This window comes from Cryptomeria japonica, chromosome 8, assembly GCF_030272615.1.
Source record: "Cryptomeria japonica chromosome 8, Sugi_1.0, whole genome shotgun sequence".
Lineage (NCBI taxonomy): Eukaryota > Viridiplantae > Streptophyta > Pinopsida > Cupressales > Cupressaceae > Cryptomeria > Cryptomeria japonica.
In genome coordinates, this window is record NC_081412.1 from 685908787 (window position 1) to 685924899 (window position 16113).

The window sequence follows — 16113 nt, forward strand, 5'->3', positions numbered from 1 at the left end:
CCCAGAACATTCGCCGCAACTAAGCCTAAGGACGTGATATAACATCCCTTGGCCCACAAGTTTTTTGTCAATCCAATATGGGGTGGCCTACTTAGAAGGGGAACCTGTCTCTTCCCTCATGTTGTGACGTATTCACACATCGCCCTATTGCAAATGGGGACCCCTACTTTTTGCTTTCTGGGGTTAGTTTTCTTTGCTTAGTTGTCTGGTCTTGGCTTTTAGCCTTTGCATTAGAGAGTTGCTAGAGAGATCATTGGGATAGGGGGGTCTGCTTGAGTTGAGGTGGGTCAGTAGGTGGTCCAGGTCAGGGTCTCTTTGAAAGCCTTCTCTAGGTCAGGCTTTGCTCTTGTTTCTAGGTTAAGTCTTGATTGAGTTTGAGGAAGTCCTTATATCCTGCTAGGAGTCTTGCCTTTTGAGACCTATGTCTTTGAGTTAAGGAAGTGAATGAAGGTTTGTGAGTGAGTATCATCAAGGATTTTCCCTTTGAGGGTTTGAGATTGGTCCAGTTGATGAATGATGAAGTTCTAGGCATTTGATTGATGTGAAACTGACCTATTTATCCTTGGAAAATGCCTAATGATCAAGTCTAGACTTGAAAATTTGGAGAAAGGTCAAGAATTTAAGCATTTTAGGAAATTTCGCTCCTAACCCTTCCAAAGGGTCCAAAGCGAAATCCTTAGAAAGGCCTAATTTGTCATCAAAAGAATTGAGTTGACATCACCTTGAAGGAAAATGGACTTGATTAAGATGAAGGAAGGACCCAAAAGCCAAGTCTAAGAGCAAAGTTGAGGGGAAAATGAAGAAATTGGGCTTAAAACATGAATTTCGCTCCTAACCCTTCCAAAGGGTCGAGAGCAAATTTCTCTAAAAACCTCTCCTGCTTCTAGCATAGGTTAAAATCCTTGATTCCACGCCTTGAGTGAATGAAAAATGGACTTATACATGCCTTTGGAAATGAGCTAAACCAAGTGAAATGAGGAAAAGTGAAGAATTTGTGCAAAAAAGCAAATTTCGCTCTTGACCCTTCCAAAGGGTCTAGAGCGAAATTCCTAGATAGGTCCCGTCCTTCCAAAGGTACTTAAGCGAAATTGTTAAGATGCACTTTTCATTCAACATTTTGAGCTAGGCACTTCTTTAGGGTGATTTGTTAGCATGATCTAAAGCCAAGACAATGTGAGTAAGGGTAAAGTATGAATGTTTGAGTGATATTTAAGGATAATTCCCCAATTTCGCTCCTGACCCTTCCAAAGGGTCCAGAGCGAATTTCCTTGGATCTCCCTAATTTGCATCAAGCTTAGGTTCCATAGCATTAATTGAGGTTGATTCAACTTAGAGGTGCCCTTAGACATGCATTTGAGTAGGTCATGGTCACTAAACGTTAAGAATTTGAGCAATTAGGCCAATTTGAGCGAATTTTATCCAAGCTCCTGACCCTTCCAAAGGGTCTTGAGCGAAATTCCCTAAATGACCTAATTCCTCACTAGAAACATTGAATGGTGGTCTGCATGGCTGAGAAAAGGATCAAAGATCAAGTCTAAAGGAAAGCTAAGTGAAAAAGGATGAGAATTGAGCCAAAAAGAGCAATTTCGCTCCTGACCCTTCCAAAGGGTCCAAAGCGAATTTCTCCATGAAGCATTATATCTTGCTCAAGCCTTTGAACTAACTCATTCCCAAGCATTTTTGAAGGCAAAACACTTGTTTTTGATGAGGAAAGGTTGAAAATGAAGTCAATAATGATAAATTTGAGCCTAAAACATTAATTTCTCTCCTGACCCTTCCAAAGTGTCCAAAGCAAAAAATTTCTAAGCTCCTGACCCTTCCAAAGGGTCTAGAGCGAATCCTTAGGATAGCTTATTTCCTCACCAAAAACATTGAGTAGACACCACTTTGAGAGTAACTTGGCTTGAGTATGATAAGGTAAGGGTGGAAAAATCAAATCCAAGGCAAATTGAATGTGATTTGAGCCTACAATGCAAATTTCGCTCCTGACCCTTCCAAAGGGTCCAAAGCGAAATTCCTAGAAGGACTCCCCAATTTCACCTAATGCACTAAAAGAACCTTATTTTAAGCTAAATTGATGGCAAGTTGACTTGATGGTGATAGAAGGAGGTTTGACAAGTTAAATTCAAGGCAAAGAAAGGAGAAAAGAAGTGTGAATTGAGCCTAAGGAAGAATTTCATTCCTGACCCTTCGAAAGGGTCGAGAGCGAAATTTCCTAAAACCTCTATTTGTTCCTTGTTTGAGACCAAGAACGTTATCCCTATGGCGTAGTTGAGGGGGAAGATTGATGTATACTTGCCTTGCAAGGTGGATTGGAGCAAAGGAAATGATGGAATTAAGACTAAATGGCAAATTTCGCTCCTGACCCTTCCAAAGGGTCCAGAGCGAATTTCACTTAAGCTCCTGACCCTTCCAAAAGGTCCAAAGCGAATTCTCTTGAAACATCCTTTTGCTCTCAATTTTGTATCAAGCCTAACGTTGATGGAGGTTGATTGAACTTAGAGGCATCCCTAGGCATGCATTTGAGTGAATTGTGGTCTCAAAGTGTGAAGAATTTGTCCAAAAATGCCAATTTCGCTCCTGAGTGAAATTCTTAGGAGGTCTTTTGGTTTGCCTAGCCCTTGAGCGAAACCTATTCTTAAGCATTTTTGGAGGCAAAAGACTTGTTTTTGATGAGAAAAGGATGAGAAATGAAGTTTTATAGGTCCTGTCCTTGGAGAGGATCCAGAGCGAAAATCTCATTATAGGGCCTGTCCTTGGAGAGGATCCAGAGCGAATTTCAGTATAGGGCCTATCCTTCCAGAGGGTCTAAAGCGAAATTAATCCTAATGCCTTCTTGTTGATGATTTAAGGTAAGAAATGCTATGTTAGAAGGAATATATTATGTATACTTAATCATCTTTTGTTTTCTTTGTAGATCAAGAAGACCGGGCTAGAAGGAAGAACAGACAAGGAGGACCTATTCAAGTTTCATGATCATTAAAGACACTTCGAATGCATGGAGGAGGAATCAAAGTGCTTCCAAGTTGGAGGACTCCAAGTGTTCAAAGAGTTGCATGTAATAGACCAAGCTATCCTCAAGGATCTCATTCTACCACATGGAGAAACCACAGGATGTCAAAAGGAAGGATCTTACAAGCACTTCAAGGCGAAGTGAGCTACTAGAGAAGGTGACTTGACCATGACTTCCTATCACTATAATGCGAAATCAAGAAGGAGGCTTCATCAAACACAAGAAAGTCAAGGAAAAGAAACACCATTCATCCAGTGCAAGGGTACGTTGAAGAAGCAGATAGTTTCAGAAGAGTTAATCAAAGTTAGCTTCTCATCATCATCATATTGAATATCAAGAGATATGACATTCCTTGATTAAGCAAGTGCCAGACAAGGTGGCATCCCAGTCATTGTTCCTCCAGTCAGAAAGGTCCACATCAACATGTTCAGATTCAATGAACCCCACTCACTAGTGATGGCGCAAACTTCGAGGCACCTACCCTGGTTTCCTATTGGTCCATACTCATGAAATGTAATTTTCTCATTGGCTAAGGCAGTTTGTTGTAACAAACCCTAATTAGGGTTTTCATCATGTAATCCTAGCCATTGATTGTAAATCAATCTGAGCCATTGAAATGTAAAGAACTCTTTGTATCTCTGGCTCTTCATTTGTAAAGGTTAATAGTTAGTTCATAGAGGTTAGAATAGCTAATGATTAATAGTGAATAGAATAGAAGTTAGACTAGATTAGGAAGAGAAGGCAAGAAATTGTTGCCTTGATTGTAAATGAACTCCATTTTCATTGAAGTTATGGTGAAATGTGTCGTTTCTTTGCAATATGCATGGTCTCTTGTTGAATCTTCATTTTAGATGATGGTTAATTAGATTGAATGAAGGAAGTTACTGAATGCACTCACGTGGAATCCGCCTAGTCTAAACCACTAGCCTCTTGTTGATTGTAAGGGCGCCCTGTGTGGTCAACTGGCATAAAATAAGCTTAAACTCGAGTCATTACACGTCTATTGCTCATGCATTAACTTGAATGGTGATTAGTGTCTGATGGTGTAACAATTTGAACATCTTCAAAATTCCCTTAGAAGATTGCACTGAGTTGGTGTTGGATTGTTCAATCTGATGGTGAGACCCAGCCCAGTAGGACTCCATCTAGTCGTTCATCCATCTTCTTGCATTCTAGGCCTTAGATTAGATTCTCGAAACCCTGTATCTTTTGATATTTCTTTATCTTCCAGCCAGTAGATAGGATCCAAGTTCCAGCAGATTAAATGCTCAGGTAGTCGAATGTAAGTCCCCTTGTGATTCCAGCAAAATCACATCATACCACAAGAGCTTATCCACACGTAAAGACCCTACATATAAGAACCTTGGAGTCTTCTCGAATGATCCTTAGGCGAAATCTTCAGCATTCGGGGAAACTTTGTTCAAGAGAGGATAAGATACCTTGGTATTTTATTCTGTGTTCGTATGTGCATGAAAAACACATCAACACCTCCCTACTTGTGTTTCCTTACTAACCTGTACATGATTGTTTGTAGGAGAATAAGTAGATTTAATAAATAAATTTAGAATCTAGATTGATTAGCATTTCTCATCATTAACTATACCAAAATACATAAGAGATTGTCTTCACAATGGATACTGCAACACTAGCTAGAACACAAGTTTTCTGTATTCTGAAATACAGATTGCTTATCCAAGAACTGATCTCCTTCGATGCCTTTCTCCTAATGAGGTGCTGCTATATATATAACCCTCAAAGAGAGGGTGAAGAGTCACAACTCTTGCCACCTTCCCATAAGGGACGATTGCCTTAGGGAAGTAGTGTGTGTAGATTTCATTTCATTGGATATTTGTGACATCATCTTTGGGAGGTCATATTTCTATGAGAGATGTCTATTATAGGATGAGGAATCGATATAGGCTTTAGCTTGAATGGGAAGCTGTTTATTTTGCATCCTTTTGTTGGAAAGTCCAAGGTCACATTTGCAAGTCCTTCAGGCGGATGTGTTCAAATGGAAGGGTTGTTCTTTGAAAAAATGCTGAGGTTGGAGATATAAAGTGGGTACACTCTCAAAAAGAGCAATGGGAAGGAGGACAGCAGGTGCACTAGGTTAGATGGAGACAAAAATTTATCAAGTTTTGGATGATGTTTGTCTTGCAGTGCAAACAAGATGTCATCTTTGCAAGATGAAGGGTTCATCAATCCTTATTCGTTGAATTCCTATAGATTTTTTGGACAAAAGCCTCCTAATATAGGAGGTGCGATTTGAAACATCAAGTCAAGTTGTTGAAGTATAAACTAGAATGAAGTCAGGAGACTATTTGGGATGGCATGAAATGTTCCTAGTAGTCATTGAAACAAAGTGCAAACCTCAAAATGACCTAGAAATCTTATTTTAGTAAATTTGCCAGTTTGTATAGGCAGCAAAATGCCATCTACCATAACAAGTGTGTAATCGCTAGTCTGGCGGAAGCAGCGATTTCACAAAAATGCAGGCAGTGCATGGTATATGAAGGATTTAAGTGTTTCAAATCCTCTTCTTGGCATTTGTTCTTATATTCTTCGAGTGTGGGAAGTTATTGGAAAGATATAGTCTTTTTGTAATTGTTGTTCTTTGTGGGAAGCATGAGAGTGTGTGCAAACCTCATTATAACCTTCATTTTGTTCATTTTTCCATGGCTATGATATAGAGGAGCAAGGTTTTGGAACTATTGACACTGAATACAGGTGTTCGGAACTGGTTTAAACCATTGTTGAGCTTTGTGTATACCTTCGACGCATTGTATCACTTGTAAAAACTGAGACATAGTGACATGAATAGTTTAACTCAATCGCACTAGAGTTTTCTTCTTGTTTGAGGGTTTCTCCACCTATAAGGCCTTGTGTTTTACTGTGTATGGGTTTTCATGGCATCTTGTTTACTATGTTATGCTGTCATTTCTATGTTGCAAGTCTGATTGAACAAGAAACATTGTTTGATTAACCATTTGTTAGTGGTAGAACAGTGTTTTGGAGGTTGTTCCAAGGTTTGCTCTAGCAATATCCATAGTTGACAATAGCATATGAGGGATACCTCTCTGTTTATGGATCATGTAAATCACATAAAGCCTCTGAGGCATAATCTATTTGGTTCTAGTGTAGACAACTCAATATAAATTGTTACACGAGCAAGATTTTTTGGAAGAATTTTGCTCTTGAGGGATTAAAAACTAATATTCTTAAAGATAAACTAACAAAAATGGCTGTTGAATAGATTGACGCAATATGCATGATTTTTCCTTTTCTATTTATATGTCAAAGAAGCACATTTGCACCATCTTAATTGGTGCCAGAATTCTTTAGGAGAATAGTTTACTGCAGTTGTGGAGGGTGTAAATGAGGGTAAAGAATTTTAGATATCTTGTATACAGTGCTTATTGACAATTTCTTGATATTGTTCTTGTCAGAGACCTGGAGAATAGAGGAATTTTTGAGACTTACACAAGAACACTCTCTTGTTGGTCAAGGCCGAGCTATTGGAGCAACTGGGTAATTTGCTATTCTATATAAAAACCGTGTTCCAATGATCTTGATCTTTTTAGTGGTTGTTCTGTGGAGCAATAGCATTTATTAATTGTTAATGTATGACTTTATTTCTAGGGGTGGAGCTCGAAAATTCTTTGACAGATTTTTTGACATTGCTGGTTTGTGCCTTCAGCATTATGATGAGTTAAAGAGGTATTTTAAAGCACCTTCTGGTTTCAGTTTAAGGAAGATACACAGCAAATCATTAACAGCATTACTAGTGTTTGTAATTGACCTTTTGCAAAATTATATTCTGACAAAAAAATGCACAACTCATAACAAAACAATCAAAGCTACTAGTTTACAACATGCTTGATATTCGTGTTACCATGCTTGACGTAATGTCTATGTTGCAAGTAAAGGTTGAGCATTTGAAGAAAAAACCTATTACCATAATGTCAGCTATGTGACGTTGTAGTTAGCTGATGCTCTTAACACTCTAAATAGATGCCATCTTGGCGGTAAGATCTGTATTATTAGTACATCCAACAAGTACACATTTGCTATTTGGACAAAATTTGGCACTGTGTATTAGTTTTAAATTTTAATGGCACTTTCTTCTATATACGTTTTCCTTGAAACAATGTTTCTTCCATTATCCATGTTCCACTTTTCTGTTATTACCCTTGTTCTCCTTTCCTTGTCCATTCCTATTCCTATGCTATTTTCCTTTTCAATAATCTTTCCTAGGATTTTGGGGTTACTTGTAGGCACCCCTTTTACACGTTTCCATATCCCACTAATCTGTAATTTCCCAAGTTTCTTGTTTGAAATTTAATATAATTCTGCAAGGTAAACTGCTTTCACTACTTGTACTTCAAATGTTAGTGAATTAAAATGTAGATTAGAGGCAATACAATGTGGATTGTTGCTGAAATTAAATAAGAATTTCTTTACATGGGGACTTGTACGGTTGTACCCCAAATCTTGCATCCATGTCCCTTAAGGTGTTCATGTACATAGGGACAGCAGGGTCCCAAGATTTTTGGGGGCATGTTCCATTTTGGAGGACTTATGTCTTGGGGGAACTTTGTGGCATCCCTCAATCATGTTGGAGATGTCTAACACCCACAAAATTTTCTAGGTTTTAAAAACAATGAAATGAAGAGCACATGGGGACCCACAATTTTTTTTTTTTGGTACATTTTGTTATTTAGTAGCCTTGGGCCCTTTTGTTGTAACGAAAACAATGACATTTTTATTTGTATTGCTGCTATAATTGAATTAATGAACATGGACATTGAATCTCAAATTTGATGCATTATTTGAATGTCTACACTTAAATCCTGATGTCATGTAGAACTAAACTTGTAAAATTTGAATATCCACATGGTTACTAGGTTCCTTGCTTGAGGATCCGGTGCTGGTCTTGGATTGCCAAGGGTACCGGTCCAATATTGGTACGGCCATGAGTTACTCCAAGGTACTGCCCAGGTGCCCAAGTTCATTGTGGGGTACTCAAGGCATACCTAGGTGAACCTAAGTGTAGCCACGACTTGGGATGCTAGTAAAGTGTCTTTTTAAACAAAAAAAATGAATTCCTACATACCCCCCAAAGAAGCAAGATGCCCTAAATTCATCTATTTGGTGTTGGGAAGCCATTTCACAAACACAAAGCATCGAGAAACCCATTTTTTTTCCTCCAAGTTGCCATTGTTGGGGTTTTGAAGGTTGGTTCATTTTTTTCGAAGGTGAAAGCTACGGAGGAGTAAGTTGCACACCAAAAGCTTAGGAATCGTTGGAAAATGAAGATTTTGCCATCAAAGGTGAGTGAATCTTTCTTTTTTTCAAGTTTTGAACTTTTTATGCATAATAAGTGGTTATAATGCTGTTTTCTTTTTAAAATTTCAATTGTAGTGTAAATTTGTAGTGTTTTTCATTTTAGGTTAATACGAAATGGCTTGAACTTCTAGTTTGGTTGCCCAAAATGAAGAGTCCTTTTAAATTTGATGCAATGTCGCCTCTTTGGCGACATACAACAATGATTCGACAAATTCTTGATGGGGGGAGTTCTATTTGGCGGTGTAACCATTGTCAAAAAGAGTATATGAGCTCATATTTTCAAGTGAAAGCTCACTTTTGCGCCATCTCTTTACAAGGAATAAAAGCTTGTCTAGGGCTAAAAAAAAGGGTTGCCAAAGGATCTAATATTGGCTTATATTAAAGAACAAGAGGATGTCAACATGAGATGTAATAGATCAAAGGGTCTTTCACATCCTCTTGCCAATAAAAGCTCGTAGAAACCCCCTAGTGGCTTCACACAACTAGTTGGCCCACATCCATTCATGTCAATCCCACCATCTTTTGAAGAAGAGAATGTTTCAATTTCAAAGAAAAGAGGCCCATTGGACAAGGCCTTCATGAAATTAGAGAGGTTGCGGATCAGAGCATGGCTCGCATTTATGGCAATGGCCTTCGATGCAAACCACCTTATTGGTGAAGGAGAAAGCTTCACTAAAGACATCATTGAGAGTGACCAAGGATACATGGCCCCAAACAAGTGTGTCCATCATTTCTAATGGATGAAAAGATTGCTAAAATAGACCATTGATCAATGTTATAGCAATGTCTCCTAAAGGGGTGATGTTTTTGAAGGCAGTGGATTGTGAGGGGCAAGTAAAAAATGCAAGTTTCATTGCCAATATCCTCGTAGAATCCATTGAAATGGTGGGGCTTGAAAATGTTGTCTAAGTCATAACGGACAATGTTACAAATTGTAGGGAAGTTGGATCTATAGTGGAGGCTACATATAGTCACATTTTTGTGACAGCATGTGCAGTCCACTCATTCAATTTAATATTGCAAAAGATTGGCATACAATTGAATGGGTGAAACAAGTCTACACAAAGGTCAAGGAGATTCAAATGTTTGCGACTAATCATCATATGTCACAAGCCATATTTGGGACCTTCTCCAAGCTGGAGTTGTTGAAGGTAATTTAAATTTTATTTTTTAATATTTTTTATTTTATTTTTTTCATTATTGATATGTGAGGTGTATTTTTTTATACCTTGTTGGGTTGCTGAAATGCAATTTACATCTCACAAAATCATCTTAAGACAACTTGTGAAGGTGCGAGAAGCCTTGAGTTCTATGGTCATGAACAACTTGTGGAGTGTATGGAGACAGTCAAGCACAAAAAGAGACCAAAAAGTAAAAGCATTGATCCTAGATGATGAGTGGTGGAATGAGCCCATCATGAGCATGATTAGGTATGCTGATACTGATCACCCATGTTTGGGTGAAATTTATGATGGCATGGACATCATAGTGGAGAAAATAAGAGCAATAATAGAGGCCAAGAAACATGACCCAACAAAACATTTTTTCAAAATTGTGCAAAAAATTATTGTTGGCTGTTGGAACAACATGACCACCCCCTTACATCTCTTAGTATTTGCTTTGTCACCAAAGATTATAGCAATGAAGTACTTTCACTGCTGAGGAGGGTGGTACCATAGAGAGATGGGGAGATTGCTGCTGGCTATAAGGTTGCATTTAGAAAGATATATATAGATGAAGTGTAATTTTGTGCCCTAGATTAGTAATCAGATTTATGTCCTTCAATTATGCCCTAGTTTGTTAATCAGATTTGTAACATTTTAGTAAATCATAATTCAGTAAACTCAGAAATGAAGGAAGTAAACAAGAGACAAACACAAATACCATGGGAAAACCTCCAAGGAGGAAAAACCCAACATTAAAGACCCACAGGTCAGATTATATATTCTCCCTTAATATCACAAGTACAATACTTAGCTTCCTTGTCAGATCTGATCCCTTCTTGTATGACAGATCTGCACTTCTAAGCTCTTCAAGTCTGCACCAAAGATTGCCTTTGTCCTCTTGGACAAGTTCGCACAAGTTCGCACCCTCCTAGTGTAAATTCGCACTTTTCATGCAGAGCTGATTCGCTAAATGCTTATGATGTGAAGTTATTGATTGTATTTGCAAGTTGACTTTATTTATATGAGTCTTTAACCTTTGTTAAATCCAAATCGGCCTTCCTCCTTTTGGCGCCAATTTATTTATTGAGGCGTGGTGCATTTTAGGGTTGCGTGAAGGTTATAGGGCCTAACCTTAACTTGGGGGCACGTTACCCCTTTAGGATAGGACCCAGTCCTATATGGGTTCGGATGTTGCCTTAAGGCAATCCGAACCCATCTTACCTAGTTACAAACAACATGAAGAACTCCAAAGTATTGTCTTGAGCAAGTTTCGCCAATCCATAGCTTAAAAAATTCATTTTGTTTTTTCTCTTCTAGACAAATATAGAAAAAGTGCTAATGAGTGGTGATATATACATGGTCAAGGCTCCATTTTCTTGAAGCCTCTTGCAATTAAAATCCTCTCCCAAGCATGTATTTTTGTATTTTTTATCCTTTTCATTTTTCATTTGATGCTAGCATGCTATATATTTTATTAAAATACTTTTATTTTATAATTTATGTTTTAACTTTTAAGTTTTGATTCTTGAATTATAAGATTAAATACTCAATGTTGTATGCAAACTCAACAGGTTGCAAGTTCTTCTTCAGCTGAGCATAATTGGAGTACATACTCCATCCACTCGGTCAAACGCAACCGTTTGGGTGCAAAAAAAGTAGAATATTTGGTCAATATACACTCCAACATTTGTTTCTTTTCACATAAGAAATTTGAATACAATGAAGGTGTGACAAAGAATTGGGATCTAACCCCTCAGTGTGCTGATTTAGATGCTACAGTTGCACAGCTTGCCTAGGTCTCTATAGATGAAAAAACTTCTTGACACAACTAGTGGGAATGACAATCCAATGCATTATAGTTCAAATGAAGTTGAACCAAATGTTCACCTTGATGCTTTTGATGAAAAAAATATGAATATTAAATAGCCATTGTAATTTGAAATTTTAATGACATTTTGAGACTTGAGTATCATCATTTTTGCAAATTATGAATGTGATACTACGAGGTATTTAAACATTCTATTTATTGACTATATATATATATACCCAAGGGAAAAAAGTTTGTCATATCATCGTACCGGGTTCTAGTTCTCATACCCAAATTGGCAACTTAGATATAATTTTAATGTTGTCATCCCCTACAATCTTTGTTTTGGGAACACCATGGAACAAAGATGCTGATGCATAGGGCAGAACCACCACCCTTTTGGGCTAGACTGACAATGTCAAATGTGTGAATCAATTTCATATGTTTGATTACTTATAAATACAAGTTTGTTGATCAATTGGCACTGCCACAAAGGCAACCACTAGTTTGTAGTCAAGACCTACAAGGTTGATCTTGTCATTGTTTTGGCAGTTCCTCCTTTTGACTTTGGAATCTCTAGTTTGATTGTTCTGTGATCTGATCATCAATCTCCCACTCTGACTGTCGCCACCAGCACTCTTGAAAAACAAGTTTTTTGGTAGAACATAGTGTTGGAATTTTTGTTATTGATGTCAAGGTTTATTTGAGGTTTAATTGAGCTGCTTGCCTTCTTGGTTGAGCTATCTACTTGTCTACTTGGTTGAGCAGCTTGAGCTGCTTGGATACCTGCTTGATGTGCTTGTATGCTTGCTAGAGCTGCCTGGGTGTCTGGTTGAGCAGGGTGTGTATCTGCATCAGCAGTGTGTGTGCCTACTTGTCTATCTGTTAGCTGCTAAGTTAGACTTCTTGCCATGTCAGCTTTGAATTGTCAAAGGGACTATTGATACGTATACTTTTGATAGTGGCTATCTTTTGATCAATTGCCTTCCTTCTTTTTGGTAACGGCTTGTGTTGAATTTTTTTTTAATGAGAAGGATGTCGCTGCTATTAATTTTCACGACCTTTGAAGTCAGAATTGGAATCTTGTTTGAATGTGGGTGTACAAAGCTAAAATCGTGCTTGAGTGGATGCCAAGTGATATGGCGCCGTATTTTTTGTCTTATTTTTAAAAGGGATACAAATACCATGATATTTTGGGGGAGCATGACATATAAAGTTTTGAGCTGCCGTTTTTTTGTGTTCTTTAAAACTGATGCGTATTTACTTTATGAAGTGCTGCGATGGAAGAAAGTCGTGCTATCCTGGTAACGTCTTTTTCAGACGTGGTCAGAAGTTTAAGGCACAAGTTTTTATTTTCAAGCTATGAATTATGGCTGGCGGTGAATACTCAACAGGGGATGTGTATGGCGTAAAAAGTGGAGGAGTTTTTTTTTTTTTTAAATAGGAGAGCATATGACTTTGAGTGGATATTATTTTTGGCATATTCAAAACCGATGAAAGTTTTTTATGAATTGATTTTATCTTGCTGTGTATTGTGCTATTTTTGCTACATTCTTTTTGAAGAAAGAGGTAGTGGTGTTTGGTGCCGTTTCAAAAGATTTCCGTCTTCTTTTCGAGAGTGTTTTTTTTCTAATTCACAAGGGGCTTCCAATAATATCGTTTTGGTCATTTTTTCCTTTTTGATACGTAACGGCAAGAGGAGAGTAGTGCTTGTGCGTAGAGGAGCTATTATAATTTTTCTTGTGTATGCTGGGTATGCTAGATGGGAGGAATTTTCCTTATCGAAAAAAGATAGTAGTCGTGAAAATATTTTTTGGATGTTTTTTTTAAATAAAGAGAAGGGGCATATGCAAGAAGAATTAACTACGAGTGTGATTCTGGAATTTTTTTGGGGGTGCTGAACGGATATGTGCAGTTCTACGATGTAGTGTGTGGAGTGATCTTTCTGAATAGTTTCTGAGAAATAATGGACAAGACAATGATATTCTTCTGAGCATTGTCATCTCGGTCATTGAAGAAATTTTGTTTCAGGTTGTAGAAGAGTGTTCGATAATATACTTCTGAGCAGTTTCAATCAGCTAGAATTAAAAGTGTTTTGAAAGGTTGAAGTAAAAAAACCATGGCATTAAAAAGCTCTTATTAATCTCAAACAGATGGGCACCAACCCAATAATACAAAAGTGTTTTGAAAGGTTGAAAGGTTCAAGTTTTTGCATTCTAGATGGTTTGTAACTTTGTGTGGTTCTATACACTATATGCACACACCTTGCCCATCTTGGGAATCGGGTGATCAAAAAGTGATAAGGACATTTCATTGCATTTCATTTCAATTGTCAAATTTTCAAAAAAATTAGGGGTTTTATTACACAAACCCCTGATGGTTGGAAGAATGTAGCTAAATTATGTATCTAATTGTGGATCTCACCAGATTTTGATCTAATTTTAACTTTGAGGGAATGAATCAATTGCACACACCATGGGATTTCCATACTCTATATGACTTATGCTTCATAATGCCTTCATCTTTTGGTAAGCTTGGTCCCTTGGTAGTGGTTGTGACTGGGTATTCCTTGGAGACTCAATCCTTTGGCGTTTCATGGTGATAAAATGCTCAAGAGCATTTTCTTTGTTTGGTTGTCATTTGTTGTGCCTTATACACAACATGACCCATTTTTGCTCAAGGCAAAGGTGATTGCCCCCCTTTTTTGTTCTTCTTCTTCTATGTCTCCTTTATGTCCTCTTATTGTAATGTCCCCATTTTTAGCTAAAATGATTTGCGAACAATTAGCCTAGTTTCCAAGTTCTTTTGGGGCTAATTGGTGTGATTGGGAGAACTCCAAAGTTATTGGAGAGCACAGATTTAGTATTTTAGAGTTGTTATATCCAACAATGAGCTAAGTTGGTAATGTGGATCATCATGACACTTTCAGAAGTGATTTTTCGACCTTTTGGGAGCTCTCCAAGCTGCTTGGACGAGTAGTCTATTTTTAGTAAGTCACCTAGTTACCTCTAATCATTATCCCAATTCTTCAATATCATTTTTGTATGATTAGAGTTTGGTTTCTATGTTGTTTCAGTGCTTTCTACAACTTGGGTTAGCTATTGAGTTATTATTTAATTAATTCACCTAAGATGTCAAATTTTGAAAATATTAAAAGGACAACTTAGTGTAATAGCTTGTTGAAAAAGTATTAAGAAGTGTTTTAAGTTGGGTGCCTAGGCTTGGGGGACTTTGCACATGAAAAATAATATTAATTCTTCTAAAAGGTCTTATGAGGGAAAAAAGAAATTATTATATTTTAAAACTGAACATTTTCTTCCGAAAAGCTATATAAGGAGGACGTGGGGTCTTTTGTGAGTTAGATTGGTGAATGATATCGTTATGCTGCTAGAATGAACCTGAGTTCTTCAAAAACTTCTTGAGAATGAAAACCCTCTTGGAGTTGCTAGTTTCAAGGTCAAAAGCCCCCCTAGCAAGCTACATCATTTCATACAGAGATCACCATTGTGCTTCAAATCAAAGTTCCAATTTTGGGTAGCAGATATGAAGACTTTGGAATGTTTTGATGTTGCAGATTTCTGATTTGGTTTGAGTTGTGATTGCTGAAGATGTTTTTGGCGATTTGAAGACGTTTTTATGCCAGGCTGTACCATTCTTTGCTGGTTGTTTGTGAGGTATATTATTTAAGTTTGATTCCTCTTAGTTTGCTGATTGGGTTGCCATTTTCTATCATTTCAGGCCATACAATTGATAGTGTTGAAAGATCGGAGGAAGACATGGTTGTACCATATGCTGATAATTCTTGTAATGGGGCATGAGAGTTATTTTATTCAAGTGCTGCCCTTTTTGGGTGATTTCCTTGCTAGATGGGAGTGCCTAGACCTCTGGAAGTTAGTTGCATATGATATTGGTTGAACTTTTGAAGATGGCTTGTTCTCAAGGGGTCCGTATAGCTTTTTGGGCTTCTTGTACTTGCTAATCCAGTGACTTGACAAACCCGGACATGACTGAAAATAGTGGTTTGGAGCTGTTTGGTGAAGGTATATCAGTTTATGTCATTGTTGGAGTGTTGGGTGTATGAGTGTTCATATTTCCAGAGTTTCCAGAACTTCATCAGCAATGATTCCAGTCTGATTTATCACTAGTACAGCAGCAAACAAGTGTCAATAGACCTGCACCAGTGTACCTCATCATTCATTACGGTATACTATTGTTGTTTCAAAGTTGGGTGACTTTGTTTTTGTTATTGGCACTATTGGGATGAGTTATAGCAGACTTTTTATACCAGCACTTTAATCAGCAGTTATTCAGTGTTTATATTGCAATGAATCTAACTTTGTAATTCTTCAGACGGTTATATAGCTAGAGATTTACGTTCTCTATGCATTGTAAATCATAAAACTGGATGTTAGTACCACCAGTGAGTTTGTTGTAGTTTATTGCTGATGTACTTACCCACTAAACAAGTGGCAATAGTTTAATCACTCACCATTGATTAAGTGGAAGAGTTTTTTCCTTTGATTGTCCCACTGAATAAGTGGATGATTTGGTTGTTAGTCACCCCACTAAGTAAGTGGTTCTTTGTATTAAGTTTTCCCAGTGAATAAGTGAAAGTGCCCCTGTAATTCACACTGAATAAGTGGATGTTTATTTATTTCAGTAGTGCATATGCACTTCACTGAATAAGTGGATGTTTATTTCTTTCAGTAGTGCATATGCACTCCACTGAATAAGTGGTATTGGCTGGCTTGCCACCTAGAGTTTTACTTTGAGCTGCTGCA

At 37.6% G+C, this 16113-nt stretch overlaps 1 protein-coding gene across 1 annotated transcript in view; it reads left to right on the forward strand.

Annotated features, from left to right (window-relative positions):
• Positions 1-16113, forward strand: part of LOC131032407 (pantothenate kinase CAB1) — a 66468-nt gene that overhangs the window by 4247 nt on the left and 46108 nt on the right. The window contains exons 3-4 of the mRNA XM_057963372.2: positions 6460-6541; positions 6653-6730. Of these exons, the coding sequence (XP_057819355.1) occupies positions 6460-6541; positions 6653-6730 (160 nt within the window). The remainder of the gene's footprint in view (positions 1-6459; positions 6542-6652; positions 6731-16113) is intronic.